This window comes from Heloderma suspectum, chromosome 9 (genome assembly GCF_057233095.1).
Source record: "Heloderma suspectum isolate Gila_16-S chromosome 9, 16-S_ref, whole genome shotgun sequence".
NCBI classification, from domain to species: Eukaryota; Metazoa; Chordata; class Lepidosauria; order Squamata; family Helodermatidae; genus Heloderma; species Heloderma suspectum.
The window spans coordinates 28,738,584-28,764,910 of record NC_139466.1 but is presented as its reverse complement, the minus strand read 5'-3'; the positions used below and the strand labels follow the sequence as shown (position 1 = coordinate 28,764,910).

Here is a 26,327-nt window from a genome sequence, read left to right as displayed (position 1 = left end):
TCCACCACAACGAAAACAAACACTCCCTTCCCCCAAACCCCCGCTAATACTCGACCTACGCGGCCGTAGGAGCAGGCCTCAGTTCGCCGCCTCACAGGGCAGCGGGACGTGTCGGGAGGGTGGGATGGGCGGCGAGGCAGCCCCGAGAGCCGGCAGCGCGGGGAGAGCCCCGCCGCCGCGCTCTGTCCCCACCCCTCGGCTTCCGCGGAGGGCCTGCCGGCCGAAGCCGCCCCGCTCCTTCCCCGAGCGCGCCCTTTGTCTCCCGCGGCCGCCGGGCCCCCGCGATGTCCGCCTCGTCGCGGGCCCGGCACCAGGCATCGCTGGCTGGCTCCCTGCCCTCCTCCGGCCGCGCAACACCGCCCCGGGGAAGGATGGGTACAACCCCACCCCCTTTTGCCCGGCTCGGGCTGCAAAGCGCCGCTTTATTGTTTGCTCATCACGGGCGCTGATTGGAAGCGAGAGGAAGAGGAGGGTTGTGTGTGCGTGTGTGTGTGCGCATTATGTGCATGGGTATGCGCGCCCCCGCCTCACGCACGCGCATTTTTGTGAACCCTCTTTGTATCTCGCGCTGAGCGATCAGCCCTGGAAGCCCTTCTTTGCTTATCTATTGAGGGGTGGGGCGGGGGGATTGCGAACGATATTTTAGGGCGCGAGCCCCGCCGCCGGCTTGGGAGGAGAGCTGTACTTCCCAGAAACAGTCCGAGCCTCTCGGCATGTTTACCCCGATGTAAGCCCCGCTTCGAGTTCAGTCGGGGCTTATTCCGAAGTCAGTGCGCATCAGGCTTGCAGTTGTTAGCTCGCTCGCACTGCTCAGTGTGTGTTTGCTGGGAGATCAGTACTAAAACCAAAACACTTTTTTACAGGTTTTGGCATAAGCTTTCCTGGTTGGACTAGACTGAGTTTACTTCGTTACATGCGTATAATTAAAAGCGTCTCATTTTATGCGTGCTGGAACAGACTTAGCAGGGCTCCATATCTGGAATTTGTCACCATGGGAAATAATAAGCGCTGTTGGAATACAACGAGACTTACTCCCATGTAAATAGGAGAGCAGATGTGTTGAGAGCTAGGTTTCCAGCTGCAAGCAGGCATTGTTGCTGTTTCTTCACTGGGATAAGTGTGCACACAGGCTTTATGCGGTACATCAAGCACCCTTCCATATGATGGACATGTGGTGATGTTAATGATATGGATCCCATTTATTTTTGAGGCACATGATATATCATTTTGGAGTTTATACACTAGTATCCAGTATCGCACTTTATCTCTACAGAACTTGGAGCAATGTTTTAGGCTGCAAGCTATGGCACAGGGTGGGCAAGCTATGGTCTGTTGGCCACATCCACCCCATGTTAGCTTTTTATCCAGTCCTCAAGCTGGTTGATGGCAATCCTGCCTATTTGGTGCTGCTTGGCTTGTCCGCCATAATTGTAGAAATTATGTAAAACAATTACATTTGTTTTACATAATGTACAATAAATGTACAATAAAACAATTATTGTAGAGACCGTAAAACAGTTGTAGCTGCAGTGACCCCTTTAAAAAGCCACTCACAAATCACTGCTGCTTAAGTGCAGGGTGACTCACAGCTGTGCCAGCATGGCTATCTTGCCCAGGTGAGGAACCCATATATCTTGAGAAAAGCAGATTTCACTTGTGACAATTGTATGGCCCAGCATTCAATTTCAATACCTGGATTTAGCTCTTAGATTGACAATTTTGCATACCCTTTCTATTTATATTTTTTGTGGCCCTGAGGAAGAGACCTGTAGTGAGTCCCCTGTCACCAACACGTTCCTGTTCCGCTAACTTTACCCCAAAACGTGCATTGGAAGAATAGGATTATTCCTAGTATGTACAGTGGGGATGGTTAGTGTGTAATCAACTCTATATTAAGTGATGTTAGTCCTGAAGCCACACATGCAAGATTATCCCTCCCTGTCCCTCAGTCACTTTTCTTAGTTAAATTGAATAACTCATGTATGCCTAGTTGTCTTGAGTACACATCCTAAGTAGAGTTGCTACAGAAGATAGGAGGCTGGCTCTGCAACTGCTGGTGAGATGTGGGCTGCACCATCCTTCATGAGAACATGGTTACAAAGGGAAGGGAGGGCAGTCAAGGAGAAGAAAGATCCCACTCTGTCTCATTCAAGCACTGCCTGTGCAGGAGCTTTTGGTAACCACAGGCACAAATGTCATCAGTCTTGAAAAACATACCATTGGTTTATACCTGTACAAGAAGCTGTCTATGTACACCAGTTTACCTTACCCCTGAACACTCGCCTAGACATCTGGAGGCAATTTTGACTCATCACATGTGTCCAGGTGACCTGTCATTTACATGACTAGCTTTGTGCCATATGTGGTATATGTTTAATTCTTTGCAGACATGCTGTTTCCTCAGAGAACAAATGGGCTTTTGGCAGAGCTCGTGTTCTCAGTCACATCCACAGCTGAGTGTCCTTTCAGCTTTGGCCCAGCTGCTTCACTCTTTCTGGCGCTACTTGGAAATTCCCTCTGCTCTTCCCCAGTAGTATATTGGACACCTTCCGACCTGAGGGGCTCATCTTCCGGCGCCATATCTTTTAGCCTTGTGATAAGTTCCATGGGGTTTTCTTGGCAGGAATACTGGAGTGGGTTGCCATTTCCTTCTCCAGTGGACCACATTTTGTCAGAACTCTCCACCATGACCTGTCCGTCTTGGGTGGCCCTGCACGGCATAGCTTATGGCTTCACTGAGTTACGCAAGCCCCTTCGCCACAACAAGGCAGTGATCCATGAAGGGGTTTTCTATAGCACCCAGACATTATAGGCACTTATTAGTAATAAAAATATTGTGAAAGCTAAACATTGTTTGTGCATCCTGGATAACTGAGCATTAGGTTCACACAAATTTTCTTGTAAAGAATGAAAAAATTATTTAGGGTGCAATCTTATGGCTTAGGATACTGGGGATTTTCACCTCTGAGCACATAGATGTTGCTCTGACTTTGGCAGTGAAATTCCCTGGTAAGATCTTCACTCCCTCCCAGCCGCCATAGAGAGCTTCATGATGGCTCCTCTTCTGGGGTCGGTGTGAACCTCAGACAGGGAAAAGAAAAAGGGGGTGTGCCAGTGGGAGGAGAGGAGAGTTGTGCCACCATCGCCAGCGCCATTCTATTAGATGTGCTCAGAGGCCTGTCTAGTGGAACAGACATTTTTAAAAGGAGGGCAGAGAGGCGCAGATTGCCTCCAGCGCTCCTTACACCTTGCAAACAGCGTCCCGGCAGGGCACAGGAATCTCGGAAGCTTCCAATCTTGGAGTCTAGCAGGTGGCAAAGATTATAGACAGAGCTCCCAAATAATTAAAAAATGAGTTAAAATGCCCATCTAAGGCAAAACGCTTTAGAAGTGCATCTGTTTGATGCCATTAAGAAAGTACCAGGCTTTTTTTTCAAACAAAACATTTCTAATGCTTTGAAATTTTTCTGTATCAGCAAAAAAGCTGACAAAATGTAAAGGGAATCAGTCCCATGAAAAATTGGATTAATGTAGTATTGAGGCATGGTACTGGTAGTTAATGGATTCTCATAACCTGTTAGGTTCTGAAAATCCTGAAATTTGGATTGGAGTTTTGGAAGCGAATTACAGCTTTTATGTAAATACATACATACATACTGTAAAATTGTGCAGGGCAATTTAGCAACAACAGAGACCCCGAGATGGCCTTTTGTAATCTGGTGATGGGATACCACACCAACCTTTTCTTTGCCAGTACATCTGTTGCACACCTCCCTTATCATTCTGAACTCTGAACATGTTAAAACCAACAAATCCTCAGCTCTCCAAAAATTGCAATCACAGAATATGCATATTCATCACTTTTATTTAAGTGAACCTACCTAGAGTTCATGGAGTATTTCTGCCTAGGTACCCTGTTCTATATTCAGTGTAAACAGCAATGTTTTAGACTGCAGTCCCATGCACACTTATCTGGGAGTAAGCCCCATTGAGCACCGTGGGACTTATTTCTGCATAAACATGCTTACATTTGCATTGTAATATATTCCATAATCCATTTATAAATGAATATCTTGTATAAAATTAGATGTTGATTGCACTGTTATTTGTAAATAATTTCATCTAAATAGCAACTGAGTCCATTGCCTTATCATTCAGCTGCTCTGCTAGTATTTGCTCCTGACTTGGAATCTTTGAAAAAGGAAGAGGAGAACCTCATATTTGCTTCCTAAATGTGTTTGCATTGAATTGTGCACAGTGCTAAAATATTATTCTAAGCTATTTATTTATGTAATGTTAGTGTAAGTAGTAATTTCTGTTTTCTTTTCACAGTTTGTGAATGAGCATAGATGATTATGGATCCAGGTGGTGGAAGTCTTGGGTTGCAGACACAGGAATCCAAAATGCCGCACACTATGATTATGCAGGATTTTGGTAATAACACACACAACATTTTTAATTCAAATATTTGCTAATTATTTGCATTGTATTGTCAATGAGCAATCTGTGGCATGAGTGCCAAAAGTGGGACAGTGAGTAGGAGTTTGTGGCATTTCTGGACAGGAGCTTGAGGGATCATTGGCCCGGTTAAAGAAAAGTGTCAAGCTAGCACTTCTGACTACCTCTCATGTGCTGTGCTGCTGCCAGTTTCCTGCCTCAGTAGACTAAAGGCAAAACCACATAAAGGCATGGGGGATGTGTATGGACTGAACTGCCCACTAGATTGGTGCTATCTCTTACTTTGTACTTGCTAAAAGGTTGCCAAAACATTTCTGATACTCTTATCATAATAAAAGAGGATGTGTGTCTGTCAGTACCGTAGCTCCCAAGACCATGAGGCATAGACACCTGAAACTTTGCATGCTTACGAAGGGAGCCCTAGGGGTGTGCACCTCATGGTTTTTGGGTTGTTAAAACACATTAATTTTTAATTAATTTAAATGTGTCCATGTATTTGAAGCCTACAGTATCATCGTCAGTCACTAGGTGTGGACTTCCCTAACCAAGCTTTGCAGTCGATACAGTCTGAAGATGTGTTGGGAGGAATGGTCCGAGGGATAGAGTTATGCAGCTGCCCCTTCCCCCTTGCTGTGGGGCAGGGCACTCCCTCACAGGAATGGAGTGGGCATACTCCTCCCCTCGGGGGGCTGTAGGGGTACACCATGGCAGGGGCATACCTGGGGATGCGAGCAGCTGTGGCTTCATTCAGACAGGGTAGGCACAATGTGTCCAATTCTGATAGCTGCTTAACTTTGCTTAAAGGCTTTGCTGTATCAAATTAAGGGCTTCTCCAGCCCTTGTGAAGGTGGGCATGTTCACTAGTTAAACTCTAATATATTTCAGGTGTGGGAAGGTAGATCTGGATCTACTGATAAATCTCCTGCTGATTTGTGGTAGATGAGCAAGTATTTCTGATTCCCAATTAAGTACCAGTAGCAGAAACAAAATTGTTCCCTTACACCCTGAATTATTCTGCTGAAATTAAAAAGGGGCAGGGGAATAGAGACAGATTTTTGTGTGAAAGGACTATAAGTGCTATTCACTTCTGGTATTCACAACAAATTCCTGGACTCTGGGCGTGTCTTTTGCATAAGACTGGTAGATCTTGGGGTTCTAGTGAAAAACAACAACAACAAAGTAGATCCTACAAGCCTGAAATCTGCTGTCCTTGATGTATTAGATGGCAGGAGAGAGGTAATATTAATTTGTAATTACTTATATTCTACACACTATTATCCTAAACTTGTTTACTCAGAAGTAAGTCCTATGAAATTTTTGGTTCTTAACTCCCATCTTAGTGTGAGTAGGACATATAATCCTGTACTGACACAGGAATTTGCCACTACTGCTGTGGCACCAGTGGAAACTGAAAAAATTACATAATTATAATTACATATTGAGCAACTTAACTGAATTCCTTAAACATTATACAGAGTATAAAAAGTTGTTGCTAAAACCCATCCTCCCCTTAAGTAGACCATATCATGTGAGCTACTGCCATATCCAGCTGCAGAACTCTCGTCTATTATATAGTCTTTAAACTATAATTAAATAGAATATTGGAAGGCTGGAGATTGCTTTAGATAACTGTATTCATTAGCTGCATTCCTTAGATGCTTATTACGGCACTACAGCAATAGAACTTATTTATTTATTTATTTATTTATTTATTTATTTATTACACTTCTATACCACCCATTAGCCAACGCTTTCTATTAATATATTTCCTCATTCACAATTGTTTTATAGTGGCTGGAATGGCTGGTACCGCTCATATTGATGGAGACCATATTGTTGTATCAGTCCCTGAAGCTGTACTAGTTTCTGACGTTGTCACCGATGATGGGATAACCCTTGATCATGGCTTAGCAGCTGAAGTTGTCCAAGGACCTGATATCATAACTGAAACCGATGTTGTTACGGAAGGTGTGATCGTTCCTGAATCTGTATTGGAAGCTGATGTTGCTATTGAAGAAGCACTAGATACCAGTGATCATGTTTTGACTTCAGATCTAATAACAGAAACCGTTAGAGTTCCTGATCAGGTTTTTGTGGCTGATCTTGTTACGGGTCCTGATGGACATTTGGAACATGTGGTACAAGATTCCGTGTCAGGAGCTGACTCTCCCACAATGGTTTCAGAAGAGGTTCTTGTAACTAATTCAGATACAGAAACTGTGATTCAAGCAGCTGGCACTGTTCCTGGTTCAACAGTTACTATAAAGACTGAAGATGATGATGACGGCAAGAGCACATCTGAAGACTATTTAATGATATCTTGTAAGTGAAGTAAAGATATAAATATATACCTATATGAGATTGAGTCTACTCAGGCAAGAAGTGATCAGATGATGAGATGTTATTAAGTATAATTGGTTGTGAGTTTGAATATTACTTTCCTGTTAACATTTGGGAATAAATAATTTAACTTCACTTAATATGGGTTATAATTTGAAAAGATTCAGAGGAGAGCCACAGGGCTGCTAAAATATCTTGGGCACACGAAATGTGAACAGAACTGGACTTTATTTAGCCTACAGAGAAGACTCCATGTAGATGAAATATTTCTCAATCTCTTAACTATTGTTCACAGATTGGAAGTGTATGTCATGGTCATATGTTCTCCCTCCCTTTTTCTCGCACTCACGTGCTCCTCCCCTCTCCCAATTGAATTCCCCCCCTTCTCCCTTTTCAGTACTATCTGTGGTTCCATCTACACTGAGTTGAGCGTTGAGCACAGTTAGCTTTAAACCAGCGTTTAAAACTGGTTAAAATGATTTTCAGATTCTGATATAAAGCTAAGTGTGTTAGCATTAAATTATGTGCAGACCTTAAAGCTAATCATGCTTAGTGCTAAAAGGGAAGAGGAGGGGCATGGGAGTTGGAGGGGAAAGTTGGTGGAAGGAGAAAGGGAGGAGCATAAGAACCTGAGGGGCACACGTGATCTCTTGACTATGGTTAGGGGTGCAATCCTATGCATGTTTAGACAGAAAAAAGTCCTACAGCTCCCAGCATTCCTCAGCCAGCACTGCTGGCTGGGTAATGCTGGGAGTTGTAGGACTTCTTTCTATCTAAACATGCATAGGATTGCACCTTAAGAGATGGTACAGTTCTGATCTCTTTAACCATGGTCAGGAGATCAAATGCAGTGAAAATCTTCAATGAAAATGAATAGGGATATCTTTATTGTTTTCAAATATTCCAAGGGATATCAGAAAATGTTTCTGGCATTGTGCATCTCATGCTCCTGCTAGATCAGGAACTGCAGTCACTTGATATCAAGTTATATGTAAACCCACATATCACAGAATAGTTGCACAGCCCATATGTGATCTGTTGTCTGTTTAAAGAGGTGTGCAACTAATCCACAAGGGAATGAACTGTTCATCCCTAATACAGACCTGTAGTTCCTGATTTTGTATGGGTAGCAGTTTTCTTCAGTAACATTTACATTATAATTCAAACCGCCAGTTATATGAAAAAAGACTATATTTAGTTTTCTAGTTTTCCTCATAATATGTTTTTTCCTCACTGATATCTGGAATATTCAGGCTTTGGATAATGGGTTGGGCTTTGTTTCATTTTGAGACACAAATGGCTCCGTATCAAACGTATTACTAGGACTGTTTTTGGCTAATTAGCAGAAGTGTTTACTGATTTTTTGTGAGAGGCCATTTCCATATTCAGAAGGGCCAGATGGTCAATAAAGTGCAAAGGATTTTTTGAATTAAAAGTAATAGATTTTACAGCATATATTGGCATTACAGTAGAGATCACATCAGATTTTTTATCATTACTAGTCATCAGTAGCTGCTGGCTACAGAATACAAAATGTAGGCTTGAAAATTGGGTCACACTGGAGAGTTTCCCTGAAAAACACTCAATACTGCTTAAACATGTTCTGCCAACTAATACATCTTTTAGATTGCTTTGTATGTTGCAGAAATATATATTATACATTACAGAGGGATTATTCTCTAAAACTGAGGCTCATATGGTCATGGTATTTTTATTAGTAATTTCATGGCTTATAACCATGTGTTGTATGGCATTTTGCAACCCAGAAGTGGGAAAAACTGAAAGGATTCACTATTCAAGAATTTTGAGTAGCTTTGCATTTTTCAGCTTATTTCATGCTATATTTACATTTTTAAAAATAATTAGTTAATTATACATGTATTATAGAGAAATTTTGTCCACACAGCTAAACAAAAGAATTCATGGTAAGGATATAACATTTTGGAAGATATAAATTCAACAGAAATCATGTTTTGAAAGACTTTTTAAAAACCAAAAACCTTGTGGCATGGGCACATAGGTCATAGCAAATTTAATTGCTTTTTGAAATCTCTAGAATTCATTTCCAAATAAAGTCCATTTATCTCAAAGAAAGGTACATTTTTCAAAGGTTAAATTTTAAAGCGTTATCTAGCTTTTATAATGACCAGTCATAGGAAATTCATGAAAAACATAAAGTATAGCTCAGATAGCCAGTGTAAGGGTAAAAATATCACACAAGTAACATAGAACTTCCTTTCTGTTTCTTTTTCAGGTTTGTGATGTTCAGAAACCCACAGTGGATTGCTAGCTCTTGATCCATTTGATGGCACTGCATGCACAATGCTGGTGATCCTATACCCACTACAGAACCACACTGGAGCTGTCCTTTAGGGGTAAGGTAATATACCACCACCACCTCCTTTTAAAAATCTGTTACAGTATAGCAAGGGTGGGCAACTTTTTCTTGGTGCTGAGCCATTTCCCCTAGCTAACAAGAATGTCTGCCTTCATTCTAATAGGATTCCACTGCCCCTAGTAATAACAGGATGGTGAAGTGTGTTGCTACCAATGCATAGAGTTACAGTGTGGGTCATGAGCATGTAAGCTGCAGCCCACGTGTTCAGAAAAGATGCTATGGGCCATAAAATGAGTGGCCACATCTAGCATTTGGCCAAAAGTTACCCACCTCTGCAATACGGCATTACATAGTTTGCTAAAATTATAAATACATTCCTATATTGTTCCCTGTGCGAGCGAAACTAGGAAAATCAAATTTTCAAAAGTTTTGCACAGCTGTAAAACTATGGCATGTATCCCATGGGCTTCTGTGGGTTATCACCAGCATAGTGCATGCCGAAATTTCACGTGAGTTGGGAGCTGGCAATCCACAGTGAATCTGAACATCTCACACCTGGAAACAGCTAAGAAAGGTAAGTTAGAAGTGATGAAATTTTCCTCTACAATTACTTGTGTTGTGAACAAACTTAAGATAATATTGATAACTAGTACTGGCATTTTCTCCTTCCATGCCTTTACTATGTGGCCCAGAAAGTAAACGTCCTGAAGCAATTTTAAAATGAAAATTTTGGTGAGAGGTGTGGGCTTAAATAATGCATGAAACTGAAATTTCTTTATTTAGTCCATATCTGTGTAATCCTGCTTATTGCTCTGTACATCTTCCTGCATTTATTTGTTAATGGAACGATGTTAAATCTAGGTGTGTTTTGTCCATGGACAAATATGACTTGAATCAGGTGTCTTGAGGGGTGCAACATGTGTGTCTGTTTTGGATATATACAGTTAACATACCTATAGCAGATGTGAAGCTACAATTGACAGGCACAGTGCAGTTCTACAATATTGTTATCTCAAATTGTCCTCACACGCAAAAAATGTTGGGATATCCCTTGTCAAATGGATTTGACTTCTTTTTATTTGCCTCCTTATTTCCAGTACTCTGGCATATTTCCAGCATTTTTGTAGGCATATTTTCAAACGTGTGTCTGCACCCATAAGGGCTGTATGCATACTTTTTAGGGCTTAAAAGAAAAGTAAAAAATACTCAGTGCTGTAATAAAGTATCATGGAGCATGGTTAATTACTTCAGAAAACATATAATATTTCCTTACTGCCTGTGATTGCTATTGAAAAGCCTTTTGCAATGTAACTGATTTCTGTAGGGCTTAAGAGTACAATCCTACGTATTACTTGGAAGTATACTTAGAAGTACTTTTGAGTTCAATAGAGCTTTTACTCCAACGTAAATATCACATTGCAGCCTTACAGTGCAATCCTTTGTGTGTTTTTACAGAAGTAAGCCCCATTGAGTTTAATGGGGCTACTCCCAGGTAAGTATATATAGAATTGCAACCTAAATGTTTATTTTGGTCATGTAAACTTAGGGTGCAATCCTATGCATGTTTAGGCAGAAAAAAAGTCCCAGCATCCTATCCCATTGAAAATGCAGAGAGTTGAAATGCTGAGAGTTTAGAGTTTTTTCTGTCTAAACATGCACAGGATTGAACCCAAAATTTTTCATTCAGCATATATGGAAGAAACGTTTAAGCATTACTCCCTACTGTGTGAACCACCTGTAGAGGAAAGGGATTTTTGCCTGCAACTCCAGATATTGTTCAAATCAGCCTTTACAGTTTCATCTTTAATTATTATCAAGAGGAATTTGATATTAAACTACATCTTAGAAATTAAAATCACTATATTTTGTTTAAAATATCCTAGTGTTGCCTTTCTGTTACATCAAGGACATTCTGTCACTGGATTAAAACTTTATGATGTTTAACTTTATTCAGCAAATGCTAATTTTGTCCTTTCACCTCTGAATCCTGGATGATCATTTCAAGATATCGGTTAATTAGGACATTATATGTTGTAATGGCAAGAGACTTACAGTTTTTAACAGATATGTTTGAAAAAAATGTATTTTAAGAGGTAAGATACTACTCATGTGTTTTTATATGCTACTATACAATCTGTTACAAATGTTTCACTTGAGGGTCCTGTGTTTACAGTAGAATATCTTTCATTAGGGCTTTTCTTCCAGTGCAGTTGTTATGTTAAAATAAGTACTTCTGTAATACATTTCTATAGAATGTGGTCAAGAAGTAGTGAATTAATTAATTAATTAATTAATTGAGAAGTAATGAAGTAATTACACTTGACCACTGGAGCATTTCAGTTGTTATCACAAACTCAGAGACTTCTAGAATCTTTCTCATACAGAGCTCATGGAATGAAACTTACACTAGATTTGTGCAATAGGAGACCGTGAATGACATCCAGTGTTGCACAAGCTGACTTCAACTTGCACAACAGAACTTTCCCTTCCCCGCCTCCCTACTGCAGTCCTACTCCAGAGGGTTCTTCATCCTTCTGGAACTGATGGGAGGGCTGTAGGATGGAGGCTGAATACATTCCCACTGACGAATGTTGTTCTGTTAGCTGAAAGACAGTTGGATACAGCCCCATGTTATTTGTTTTTTGAGCAACTCAAAACATTAACATTTCCAATTCTTATCATCTAAACATAAAAACTGTAAAAGGTATAGAAAGCAAAGCAAATCTTGTATGATACTTGAAAGTTAACATTTGTTTATAAGTGACATGCCTAAATTATCTACAAGTAGCTTTCAGTATCACTATATCAATTAAGTTTTGTCACTTTATTTTTGCATTATCCTATGGATTTGACATCGCTAGCATGATTCCATTCTTTGGTTTGTTTTACAGGTTTATGTTCTTATTACGCATAAAAATCCTTCTTGTTGTTCTCCCTGAATTATTTTTGTGACTAAAATTAAACCAGTGCATGAAAATTTGCAGAACTGTTATCCAGGGTTGTTATGCATCAAAAAGGGTAACAAAAATATCTCAACTAGACCCTTGAAAAAAGGAAGCTATAGTAACACAATGTTGTCTTCCAAACCATCATGTATTATGCATGTTTTGACAACATCTTAGTATGGATCCCCTGGTTGTTGAATCTAATAGGTGTTGCACTGTTTATAAACAGTCTGATATTCTTAGGCTTGCCAGTGACAAGAATTTTCCCTTTGCATTTTAGTTTTGAGATAATCCATAGAGTTGCTGTTGCCTTTTTGCATCTTTCGGTGACTTGGGTTCAGTTACATATTATCCACAGCCACATAAATATATTATTTGAAGAGAAATAAATGCTTTACATTTCAAAAACAAGGGGCTATTCCAGGAGAAGAAAACCATTTTTGTAATAATTTAGATTCAGGCTGTTTGCCAAGTGAATATTTAAGGAGTTATTTATTAACCATATTTTTTAAAGAAATCCCTTTTTCTGCACTGGCAGCACAATCCATCACTTCCTGTCACACACATCCCCACATATAGGAGGGGATTCCCCAAAGGCATGATGGAGCCCTTTCCTTCCCCATCCCCACTGGCAAGTTACCCAACCATTTCTTAGAATGGAAGGGCTTTCTGTATGTAAATCCTGTAGCCTTGCTTTGCTCCATGTTCTCAGCATGTACGCTATTCATGTTTGGAACACTATCACATCCATCTCTGAGCTGATGGGGAAGAAAGGGGCTCTGTTATGTTCTATGGGGATGCTCTCTCACACATGCAGGTATGCAAGTTGCACAGGCAGGAGGGGATGGATTATGCCCATTAAAAAATCCCATTTAAAAAACAAACCCAACAACATTTCTTAAATCAGAAGTTTAAGTTTGCAATAGTTAACAGTAGCAGTACTGACAATTTTAAAAATTTTTTAAGTGATTAGCTTTTTTATTTCTATTCAGTTCTGTTTTCAGTAGCTCCAGCATTGTTCTGACTCGTTCACAGACTTCTGAAATACAAGTTTCATCAGTGACACCAAAAACTGCTGCAGTTTTAGCAGGTATCATTAAATGACATCCAGCACAGGCAATATGAGCACACATGAAGCAAAAGATTCACTGTTTTAGTATTATATATTATTAGTGTTATATATTAATTAATATTAATTAATTGATGTTGAACATTGCTTTTAAAAAGTATTTATAAAAGTATTTATATGTGACTCTTCGCTTACTTCCCTGGAAGAACTTATTCCTTCAAACAGATTTGGCCTCTTACTGACCAATTAATCACACAGAAGTGCCGTCTTGGACATTCATGTTCCAACTTCCAGCAAAGTAAATTGTGCTAAATTTGCTTAGATCAAAGCACCTCGGCTTAACGTTATTGGTGATGGTTGAAAGGGAGTAATTAGTGTGCTGCTGTTGTTTGTAAGTTAAGAATTAGGGCCAATGTAGTAAGAATGCTCCCAATCTTGCATTAGACACTTCCTTCCCCCAGCGCCTTTCCACTGCTTTCCTGCCTTTCCACTGCTAGCCTTAACTATGATTAGGACTTTCGCTGGAATTGGTGTTAGCCATGGTTTATTCATAAACAAGTTGCACTGACCAGTATGTGTAACTGATTAACATACTTGGGTTAAGAAAGAACCCTTGTTAGCCATATCCATGGTTAAGGTCAGTTTGATATAAACCTTAATCATGTTTGCAGGGGGATTTGCATGCGAGACGGGAGAGTTGGAGGGATTGCGTAGGCAATCCCACTCCATTTGTGTAAGAAATTGGAAGTGTTGTATGTCCCCCAGCACTTACAGGGTGACTTGCTAACTTTTGTACCCCAGCCCTTACAGGGTAACTTGCTGCAACACTGTTGTAGTTCCGTCACCATTTCATCATTTTAAATGCCTTTCTTTTGAAAGCAAGCCATATCTGTGTGACTTGAAACTTAGCTTTGTTTGATGTATTGAAGATTTTACAAAGTTAAATACGGTCAGGGTTAATTTCTATTTTAAAATTGATACTATGGGCATTTGTATGCTTTAATGCTATTTATTTTGAAGCAGAGAAAAATAACAGCAATACAGAGTCAAAATACCATGGCTTATTCAGTTGCTTAATCAGACATTATAATGTAACAGACATGTTTCCGTAGTGCACTTGCTGATCATTTTTGGTGGTGAAATTAACAGTGTTGATTTATTTAAACTGTAAAATAAGGAATTATAACAAATATATTTATATTACATGAAATCTTCACAAAATAAACAAGAACAAGGTGATTGGTTTGCATGCCAGCTTTATAATGGTAGTTATAATGGCATAAATGAGCTAAGAATGCTTGGACAACATTGCTGATAATTGCTTGGCGCTTCCCCCAACCTAACTGTATTCTTTTTATTTTTGTAGTGGATGATGTTGGGGAAAAGCTAGACCATATTGGAAACGCTCCATTAAAAATCAGCACTGAGGTTTCACATGACGACGTATCTAAAGACGATGGGTTTGGTTCTGAAGTTATTAAAGTTTACATATTTAAAGCTGAAGCTGAGGATGATGTGGAAATAGGTAAGTATCTCAACTTCTGTTCACGCAGTAGCTTGTAAGATTTAACAAAATCTACCTGTCTACACTGTATAAAACTAATACTTCTTTGTAATGGTTTCCAGTTAAATCACCTTTCATAAGACAATCTAAACAAGTAGGTTGCAAAACCAAAGCTGTGCCCATACATTCTAAATGGCTTGAAATGCCCCCTGCCTCAGTTATCTCACTCCAGTTCCAGAACCTACCTCTCTTCCCAAGTCCTGTAAAGACTCCTTTAAGTTTGTTCCTGCTTGCTATATGCCCAACCCATGACATTTTGTCATGCTACAAACAAATTAAAAATACTGTCCCACCATGCTAACTTCTCCCCTGATGACATTTGTTGACCTTTTATTTCACCGAGCATACAGAACAGAAATAGAAACATTTTACTGTTTCTGTTAAAATGTTATCAAATGAAAATTATTCCTTCTCTTCAAGGTGGAACAGAAATTGTAACAGAGAGTGACTTTCATAATGGGCATTCTGTAGCTGGAGTTCTAGAGCAAGGAGGCGTTGGCAGAGTACAGCGAGAGAAGATGGTTTATATGGCTGTTAAGGATTCCTCTCAGGAGGATGAAGATATTAGTAAGAACAACATTTTTGTGTTGTTAAGAAATTAATCTTGTCATTTCTCTCTTTTACAACTACTATGAACTTGAATGGTTTTTTTTCTCTGTATCGTTAAATGATCGTTTTATGTTTCAGAAGACAGTAGAAATCCTAACAATCATACCCACTCATAGCTCTCTAGTTTCTTAAGCCATATATTTTGCATGTCATTCAGTAAACATACTGTAATCTGAGCCACTTCAAAAACCATATTAAGAGATCATCACATGTGTGCTATGGTTTTGTACTATGTTGCCGCATCACAGACTTGTGATTTGATACATAGATGGGCAGTTGCCTAGCTGCTGCAGGTAGCACAATTCCTAAATGTAGTGCACTTCCTTATATCTGAATTGTGCATTGTGATTTAGTTTATATGTTACAGTGAATGTCAGAAATTTCTTGCTGTTGACATTTGCATAGGAACATTGACAGTCCCAGAGATATTTTGTGAATGTTTGAAAATAGGTACATGTAAGCATTGACACTGGCCAGTGTAAGGGTTTACCAGGGTTAAACAGACCATGTACTCAGAAGCAGATACCCAGCCCACAAAAGGGAAGGAAACAGAACAGTTCAATTTTATTGCTTACAAGTACAATGCATTGGCCCCCCAAGTCTCCAATACAGTAGAATTTCCCACAAGGCTCTGACTATAATGGGGGATTATAATTACTAAACAGTGATGGCTCACTAAAGCTTAAGTTGATGCCTTCAATAAAGGGGATGACCAGTCCTCCAGTCTTCAGTAGGAACAAGTCCTGAACCTTTTCTGCTTAGTTCAGAGCAGAGTCAATGTGATTTAAATCATGATTTAAATCACTTTTCTGAAGGATTCAGTTTTAATAATTTAAATCATAGTTTAAATCACTAGTGAGGAAGATTCTATTTAATCATCATTTTTAGTAGAAGTACATTGTTTAATGTAACATTAATACATATTCAGAGATGTAGGTTTCATTAGAAGGTAGGTACACACTAAGCAATTATTCTGAATTGTTTTCAGATTAATTTTCATCAAAAAATGGGATGATAATTTGGTCAGCTTAATACTAAAGCAGAATGAACCTGTGAAGTCATTCGGGAAATGAACCAGCTCCAACTGTTCAATTAATCATGATATTTTTGTCCTGATGTGCCAGAATCACCACCACCAAACAGGCTTTTAAATTGTACTAATCGGATTGTTTATTCTTCTGGTTAGTTTGCTTCTTCAACAGACAACAACATTAACAAAACACACAGATGGATTTTTGTGGAGGATACATGGAGCGGATATTTCCTCAGGAGTCAGGACTGCATGGATTATGTTCTGTTCACTTTTGGTTTCACTTTCTATTCCCCCCCCCATCCATTGCATTTATATCCAGTCTCCTCCTCGTTCAGATCTACTCCATCTCCCCAAATTCTCTGTTCATTGACCTCTGTCTTTGTCCTTAGAGAGAGGCAAGGCCGAGAGAGAGAGCGCGTGCCCACACGCATGCAGTTCTGTACACCACCTGCAATGCAGAATAGGACTGATCAGGTTATCTCCCACCTCCATAAACTGCTGTTAATATATTCATAGAATATAATCAGAAGTTGTATAATTAGTATTCATTATGATACCTTCGACCTAGGCTCTTTTTTTACTAATGGTTTTAAGAAAATTTCAAACTCTGCGTTAAATTTTAAAAATTCAATTTACATTTTTAAAAATCCGATGATGAAACGGGCACACTGTTCCATGTGTGTATCATGGATTGACAGACATCTTTCATTCTGTCATCCGCTCACTGACTGCATCGGAATTTTTTTCCCCTTCAGAAAAGTATGCAAAAACATCCACAGCAATTTACATAACTTTTGCTGGTGTCCCATATTTTGCCTGTTTTTCTCAGTGCTAAACAGCAGAAGCTGAAGAAAGATCAGAGATGCATAAAACTTTGTATGTATAAGATGGTTTGTTTTCTAAAGGTGTGTATATTAGTGTATTTTTTTTACTAACTTTTGTACTTCCATACAATTACATTTGCATACAATTCCGGAAAGTAAAAAAAAGCTTCACAAACCCGTGGGATCTGGAAGATGTCAATCTGCTGTGGAATCTGCAGATCAAATTCAAAGAAATCCGAAGTCATTTGAATCCATTTTGGATTTCTCTGACATCACGACGTGTGACTACATGTTTAGATCTTAAGCAACTTCTACCGCCTTAGTAATGCCTAGTTCTACTTCCTCATGGACTATGTTCTCTAGGCCCAGTCTTCATACTTATGTCTGTGCCCCCTTGCTAAGACCATCAGCAGGATGGATGGATGGATGGATGTCTGTCTGTCTGTCTTTCTGTCTATCTCATCACATCTGCAGAGGTTCATCCCCATGCAAGCCCTGATCCACTAAAAAAGGCTTTTTGCTACACTGTGTGTACAAAAAAACATTTGTTAGACAACATACCTTTTTGCTGTCAGTTCATTGTTGACCAGACTGCCATCTTCAGCAGAGGCCTAGGCCTTCACATTTGTTAGTAGAGGTACACTCATGAATGCTGGCCATCCAGTATAAGCGATTGTCAAAAATCACCATTTTTATTTCTGCCTTTTTGAACATTCTGAAGCTGTTTCATGGGGCACAGCATCGGCAGGTTTACTGGCAACACATTTACTGTAACATATACAAATAAGGCATTTCCTATATGTGCTAACGAGTAAGCGCTTAATTAATGATTCAGATCAGCCTTTCACGTGTAAGCTGCTCAGTTGCTGAAGAGGGGGGTTGTTGCATTTTTAATTATGTATTTAATTTGTTTTTGTGTTACGCTTTAATTACAATTTTGTTTTTAATCCGTATTTTATTATTGTTAGCCAACTTGAGTGCTAGTTTTGGCAGAAAGGCAGGATATAAATTTAAGTAATTAATAATTAATAGTACATTTTTAATGCTTAGATTAACAGTGCAATCCTATGTTTAATCAAAAGCAGGCCCCATTTAGTTCAATGTGGTTTACTCCCAGTTAAGTGGATGTAAACACACTTTCTTGGGAATAAGCCTCATTGAAGACAACAGGGCTCGCTTCTGAATAAACATGCACAAGATTATGCTGTCAATCCATAAACGTCAATAGTTTTCTTACTTTCAGTTTGTCTTCTGCATTGGATAACATTTTATTAACTTATTCACTGTTCAAAATTTGTTAATACCAATGAGCATCTTGATTTTTAAAAAAGCAAAGAACATCACCACACTTTCATTACTAGAACTGTATGATGTAGCTATATTATGTGATGGTGCATGAATTCAGAAGAAAACTTTATTTAGGTCCATCTTTTGTACTCAAGACCCATGATAAGCTTGTCACAGCCCAATAAAGAGCTTTGCAGTGCAATCCTAAACATGTTTATTGAGAAATAAGTCCTACTGATTTCAGTGTAGCTTATTTCCTAGCATAGGAGTGCAACCTAATTACTGGGTGGGGGGGCGGGGGGACTTGCTTCAAGACCATTTCATAAATCTGGCATCCTGATTTTGGGTTATCACACAGGCTAGCTGAATCTCGTTTAGTAGCTATAGATACTGGATATTTTTTTAAATTAACAATTAATTGAACATAGATGAATTAACGTTGCATAGATAGTATGATTAATTAAGTCTCCTTTAAAACTAAATCTAGGTTGTGCTGAAATAGCAGATGAAGTTTACATGGAGGTTATTGTTGGTGAAGAGGAAGCAACATCTCTTCCTGATGCACAGCTTGAAGACTCTGGTGTGAATAAAACTTTTGTTCCTGTTGCATGGGCTGCTGCTTATGGTAGGATGCTAGATTCTCCCTTCATGAGAGTCCCTTCTCCCCTTTCTCCCCACTTAATTTATGAATCCAGGAGGAAAAAATTCCAAATCCATTATAGAGTTTGGATCCCCCCTCTTGCAATTTTGGAAGTTTTGCTCATGGACCAGCATGGCTAGCCTTGCTTTTTTTAATTTACAATACATCTTTGGAGCTAAGAGCGTGCACCCATCTCTTTTCTGCCAAAATGTTTAAAGGCTCTCCAGAATTCTCTCAGCCTCTCCAGTTCCTATGTGGATTGAAATAATACTTCTAAAATGATATCTTGTAGTTTAGTACTTAGTATTAGTAAGGAAGGCCACGGCTCTTGTTCAATTAACACATTTTTGAAAACATGCCTATATTTCATATACAATTACAGAAAGTAGCTAACCCACTGACACTTTTGTGACTCCAACTGCTCTTCATGTTCTTCTGAGTCTACCCTTTCTCCCTTTCCAAACAACTTTACAAAAGCGGTTGTTCTTCCCTGATGAAAAGCATTTGAAACACATAACCCTGGAATGCAGAGAAATTATATTTCAGTCAAAAGGAGCTGCCACTAGATGGCGAATTGAGACAGTGTTACACGTGTGATGAGGATGAGGTCATAAACTATTTGACCACTGTATACAGCTGGAGTCCACAAATACAGCTGCTGCTGTTGCCATGGTGACCAAGAATTTAATTCTTGCAGAATTGGGGTGGAAAAGCTATTATATTTTCCCCTTCTGGTTTTTTTTCTGTTTAACTGCCAGCATTTTCCCTATTAAGCAGCTAAGTCCATGGAGGACCGGTTGCTGCTACTCTGTCTTCAATCTTGCCCCGCACCTGCAATCTTCTGATTAACTGAGCAGAAGCAAGCAGCTTTTTAAAACCTTTTTACTTCCTTCAATCCATTTAGTTCCTATTTCTGTATATGCCTTTGTCTGCTCATCTGTCCTGGAATAAAGCACTATAGCATGGGTAGGCAATATGGTGCCTCTTAGCACAGCACCCACTAAGGAGCCCCCCCTTCCCATTTTTTTAAAATTAACACATTTTCTTAGTATCTGAGATTGCTGTGGAATAGGTTTCTGTTGGTGCTGAAACCTGTGGGTTCAAAGGGCTTTTTAGTATGTTGCGGTTCAGACCCCACCTCTGCCTTGTACTCGGTCTTTTGAGCCAGTTACTTGTCCTTTGCCATGCCTCCCATGGCTGCCATTTTGTGGTGGTGCCCAGGGCAGTTTCTCAAACTTCTAAATATGCCCAAAAAGTTTGCCTACCCTTTGAATATAGTGAAGGGGAGATTTGGCATCCAGTAGAAGGTGTGGGAAAAGGCCTGAAATCCTGGAAGCCACTGTCAGAGTGGCTTCCAGGATTTCTAGCCCAGTACTGGGCTAGATGGACCAACGGTCTGACTCAGTATAATTTAAAAATCTCATATTTAATTCTCTATTCCTGTCTTCCTATGTATTTTGCATATTGGGTTTCTAATATGTTCATCCTTACTAATATTTTTGTGAAACCCTTTAATAATATATTTTGGGTTCCTCGAGCTTCATGCATTTGTTTGCTTGTCCTGACTCAATATAAGGCAGATTCATATATTCCCTAAGGAACTGTGGCCAGATGCTTTGCACTTAATTACCAGGCAGTATGACATTTCTGTGGATGCAGTGATCCCTGCTTATCTGACTAGTATTATTTTGTAAAATAGTTTCACATGGACATTTAAAGCGAACTGGTGCTTATTTGCCTGTGTGATAAAAAAATAATGGAATTGACATCTCATTAATGGCATAAAAATATGAGTGCTTCAAAAACAGCATATTTGTAGGCTTTAGTTTGAAGCAGCTAGTGGCAAGCCCTATGTGTAAAGTACCAGTATGGGTGAGATTATTATGCTTTTGGGGTTGGCACCCTTAAAGAATGTGTGAAAAAGAAAAGCTTGGCAATTAATAAAGCTATTTAGTGGCTCAATTGCTTTCTCTGTTGGACTGTTTTAAAATTTTTATGGACTTGTTGTTTGTGAACTAAACTACACTTTTCTCTTCTAGGAGATGATAGAAGACTTCCCAGGAGGTATGAAGACTGTCAAACACCAGGTGAGAAGATGAAGAGTTGCTGATATGTCTAGTATTATAAAGAAGCTCTTAAATACATGTAGGCTCCATCATGAATGTAATAAAGATCAATATATGAATATATTAACATAGCAGATAACTAAATTTAAAAGAAAAAACATTATGTTGATCATTTCCAATGCTACTTAGGTAGAGCTGCCACTGCCGTGATACTACCAAAACAAACCACCTCACAGTTCTTCTTTGTTGACTTTTAAACCTGAAACTAGCTAGTGCAAACAGCTTTTAGCCTCATTGCTGGGTGAAGATGCTGCATTAGGAAGCCAATGGAAAAGGGAAGGAAGCTGGGAGGGAAACTGGATTGGAGTACAGAGCTGTGGTTCAGGGTCTCTGATGGGCCACTTCTTGGTGACTTTCTCTACCACAGCCAGTCCTGGAACCACTGAATATTTCATTATAAAAAGCTTGTAGTACAATCCTAAACTCAATCCTATTCAGAAATAAATCCCACTGAGTTCAGTGGAGCTTTATTTCCAAGTAAGTGTATATAGGATTATGGCCTGAATGCAGAAAAAAAATATATGAGTATGATATTAGCAGCAATTCATTCGAAGTATTTTAACTCCTCTCTTCAGCCAAAAATGTTCCCAGACAGCTTACATAAGATGAAAAAGAAGTCAATAACAAATCATTGCCTTCTATGTGTTGTATTAAACAAAAGAAAGTGGCTATTTCTGGTGCTTCTAGCATCTTATGATGAAGCAAAGTTCCACTGTTCTAGTCTCAGTGCAAACACAAACATAACAGATGATCATTTCTATAAACAGCTTCAGTTTTCTAAATAAGCTCTTACAAAGAAGTTGTTTGCAACATTGTGATGAGTATCTGGTATTTCATATCAGGAACCAACTTGGATGCAAGATTAGAAAACAAAAACGGTAATGCAACACAATACCTGCAAATCTGTGATAGCATTAGCACAAATAGACTGCTTAAACAGAAGGCCAAGAAAAGGAGAAGAGGGGAAGCAAGGCAGTGGCAAACAGGTAAAACAACTTTCTTGGCTAGCTTTTAACATTATTAAACGGAGAGAGAAGTGTGGCTATTTCTACATGCTTGAATCATTGGGAATTTTCTGACTGAAAACTACCACAAGCTTTTGTAGAGTCTCCTCTTACTTTATTAGCTGCGTTAAGTCTGGAGTGTATTTCCTGACTTGTTTAGAGTGCCATTTTATCTAGCATTCCTGTAGTTGCTAGGTTCTTGTTAAGTTAGCATATTACTAGGCATACTTGGTTGAAAATGGCCAAAGGGCAGTTCATGAGATATTCTCCTGTTTTGTACATACAAAACAGCCTCCACAAAAGGTTATTTAATATCCGTACCTATAAGCACAAACAGACTGCTTAAATAGAACATGTCATTTAACACTAGTACTTATGATCCAATAGAACATGCAAGAAGAAAGTATGTATCTTCTGTTATTTATGGTGGTTGTGCAAAAAGTGTCACTTAAACATTAGAAATACAATCTATAGAACAGGCTAGGATATTGTATGCAAAGAACTGGAGAGCTTAAAAACTACTTCTGTGAAATTTTGGTACAATAGAATGTGGGACCTAGCAGTGATGGCTAAATTAACTCCTTATAGTAGAACAAAAGAAAATAGAGATAGGATTCTTTTAAAGAAAAGTGGAAACCTTTTATTGATTATTGTAGATCCTGTGGGTTGTATCCAGTTGTGTTATTCTGCTACTGCAAAACTACTACCACTTGCAGAAACTCTGTGTTTATTCTTGCCCAAGTGTCAAATCCAGTTCCCTTGCACAAGCTGTTGTACACGCCATTGCACCCAGTGTTTGTACAATACATTGAAGAAGCTATTGTGAAAGCTATTGTACAAGCCGTTCTGCATGCATAGAAAAAGGTATTAAGAACTCATTGAGAGCTGTTACTTATTTTCTTATATGATTTAGTGGAGCAATATTTATGCCAAGTATTGGAGATCAGAAAATGTGCCTCATAGAGTAATGGGGAAACGTGTGACTATGTTCTAGTTCTAAGATTTTTTTTCTGTCGCAGGCTGCAGTACTATACACTTTACTGGGAGTCAATCACATTTACCACAGAAGAAGAGGCTTGCATCTGAGTAGATTATGTACAGGATTGCACTATTATTTAAACTATTGGAAGCTCTGCTTTCTTTAAAATGATCTTGCATTGTGCTTGTCTAACCTGAAAATCGTTCTTTTTCTTATGATTTACTTCATGATCTTTTCTGTGTGTTTTTTTTTAAACAGCTGTTATAATAGGTCCTGATGGACAACCCTTAACAGTCTACCCTTGTCACATATGTGGGAAAAAATTTAAATCCAGGGGATTCTTAAAAAGGCATATGAAAAACCACCCAGACCACATGATTAAGAAGAAATACCAGTGCACAGACTGTGATTTTACAACTAACAAGAAAGTAAGCTTTCATAATCATCTGGAAAGCCATAAGCTTATCAACAAAGTTGACAAAACACATGAATTCACAGAGTACACCAGGCGATACAGAGAAGCAAGCCCACTGAGTTCAAATAAACTGATCTTAAGGGACAAGGAACCTAAATTGCACAAGTGCAAATATTGTGACTATGAGACTGCAGAGCAAGGCCTGCTCAATAGGCACCTGCTCGCGGTTCACAGTAAGAACTTCCCTCATGTTTGCGTTGAGTGCGGGAAAGGATTTCGCCACCCTTCTGAGCTCAAAAAGCATATGAGGACCCACACAGGGGAGAAACCTTACCAGTGCCAGCATTGTGTCTTCCGCTGTGCTGATCAGTCCAATCTGAAGACACACATCAAAACCAAGCACGGTACTGATCTGCCCTTTAAATGCGAACATTGTCCACAGGCATTCACAGATGAGAAAGAACTCCAGCAGCACACAGAATTGTTTCAAGGGCATAAGACCCATCAGTGCCCACATTGTGACCACAAGAGCACCAACTCAAGTGACCTGAAACGGCACATAATATCCGTTCACACAAAAGACTTTCCTCACAAATGTGAGGTGTGTGAAAAAGGCTTCCACCGTCCGTCGGAGCTCAAAAAGCACAGTGAAACCCATAAAGGTAAAAAGATACATCAGTGTAGGCACTGTGACTTTAAGACTTCAGATCCTTTTGTACTTAGTGGGCATATCCTCTCAGTTCATACCAAGGACCTGCCTTTTAAATGCAAACGATGCAAGAGAGGATTTAGGCAACAAATGGAACTGAAGAAGCACATGAAGACCCACAGTGGAAGGAAAGTCTATCAATGTCAGTATTGTGAGTATAGCACTACAGATGCATCAGGCTTCAAGCGGCATGTCATATCAATACACACAAAAGACTATCCACACAGGTGCGAGTATTGCAAAAAGGGATTTCGTAGGCCTTCAGAGAAAAATCAGCATATAATGAGGCACCACAAAGAGGCCCTAATGTAACATATAAGCAGTGGAAGAAAGCAATTTAGAAACTGTGATATGCTAATTGGGGAAGAAAACTCTCATGAACTGTTTCTCCTGGTTTCAAAGCTTGATATTAAATCATAACTTTACATTCTTTGTATTAAAAGTCTTAAAAGTATTAGGGTTGACAGGGGATCTCATAGTCCTATGATTGTTGCTCATCAGAACCTAAAGAACACTATAAATGCAGAGAGATCAATGAATGTCTGAGTAGCTGCAGAAAGAGACCTTGAATGTCTTCTGTTTAAAGTATTATACATTATTAAGCTAAAGAAAATACTAATACCGTTATCTTAGCCCTTTATCAATAACGCCATTTGCCTCCTTAATGAAAACCAGGGACAAGATCCTTTTAAAATATTTGCTAAGGAAACTCTACCAGATGCAGTTTTTGAACAGCGAACCTCACTTGGTCATTACATGTTTTAATTGTGCTGGGAAATAGTATCCAAGAATTGGTGAATTGGTCAAATTTTGAGATCTCTTTTTTTTTTTTTTACGAAAACATACATTTCATTGGGAAACGTCATTTCCTTCATTTATTTAGGTTCAAGGAACAATTTCTAAACATTTTTTTCAGAGCTGCTAACCTATTTTATCACAGGATATGGTGTTAAAAATTCAGCATTATGTTTTTGAGCTCAAAAGGTGTTGTACGGTGCTAGAGTTAAAGACTTGTATGTATATAATTTCCCTCTTTATCTGCAACTGCAGTTGAATGTTCAGTATGGCACATATGACAAAAAGTACCTTTTGACTGATCTATTATTATTATTATTATTATTAATTATTTTTAAAAGGAAAAAAATAGATGGATGCAGCTGTTGGTGCTAAGACTTGGCACTGTTCTTTTTCTTGCTACTTTACTATCTTCCCTAAAAAAGAGTATCAAGATAGAAAGAAATCAATCATTGGGAAAGGCTAGAGAACCGTTAGGAGCAGTGTTCCTAGCAAGGCAGGACTATTGTGGTCCTTACTTGCAAGTTAAAAAAAAATCAGTATAGACATGAAAATTGCACCTTTTAATCGATTCATACAAAATGTATACCATACTATAAACATGCATTCTCAATCTGTAAGAAAGTTATATATGCAGTATTTAACCAGAACAATATGCTGCCACTAGAGTTTGGAGGTGGATCTTCAGTTTACAGTGTATACATTTGAAATATGCATCCCTTTAAACAATGCTTTGTGTTAGCATGCTGCAAATCAAAATGGCGCTTAATATAACAAGCTGGTCTAGGGCTATTTAATAATTAAAAAACTGTTCATAAATGTTATGCATATAATGTGTCCTTTTTAAAACTTTTTTTTTAAGTTGCTTCATGTTTGCACACAGCTGTTCACATGATAAATTGTAACTTTACTTCATGCTACTCTATTGTGGCTTTGTGTTTCGGATAATGTTCATACTTTGTTTTTGCACCAGATGAGAATCAGTTCCTTGAGAATAAATTTTTTTTATATTTCTAAACTTAAGAAAGTTAACTTTGGGAAACCTTAGAAAACTACTTGTGTTTTATGTGGCTGTAAAAAATGATGTACACGCTGTAAAATAAGATTGTCACTGTTATGTGGGATTATTATTTCAAAATGTGTTACTCATTGTAATGAGCATACAATAAAAATGCATCTCTTGCACTTCAAA

At 38.8% G+C, this 26,327-nt stretch overlaps 1 protein-coding gene across 6 annotated transcripts in view; it reads left to right on the top strand.

The window, feature by feature from the left end:
• ZNF711 (ZFX family zinc finger ZNF711) overlaps positions 1-26,327 on the top strand; it is a 30,954-nt gene extending 4,627 nt beyond the window's left edge. Inside the window, exons 2-9 of one of the 6 annotated variants that reach the window (XM_084814019.1) lie at positions 4,333-4,434; positions 6,250-6,780; positions 14,517-14,675; positions 15,135-15,281; positions 18,955-19,047; positions 21,147-21,194; positions 22,076-22,219; positions 23,475-26,327. In XM_084814019.1, the coding sequence (XP_084670145.1) occupies positions 4,350-4,434; positions 6,250-6,780; positions 14,517-14,675; positions 15,135-15,281; positions 18,955-19,047; positions 21,147-21,194; positions 22,076-22,219; positions 23,475-24,652 (2,385 nt within the window). In that variant the 5' untranslated portion in view covers positions 4,333-4,349 and the 3' untranslated portion in view covers positions 24,653-26,327. Of the gene's footprint in view, positions 1-4,332; positions 4,435-6,249; positions 6,781-14,516; positions 14,676-15,134; positions 15,282-18,954; positions 19,093-21,146; positions 21,195-22,075; positions 22,220-23,474 lie in introns of all 6 variants that reach the window. The other 5 variants (XM_084814021.1, XM_084814018.1, XM_084814023.1 and 2 more) reach the window with 5 other exon arrangements.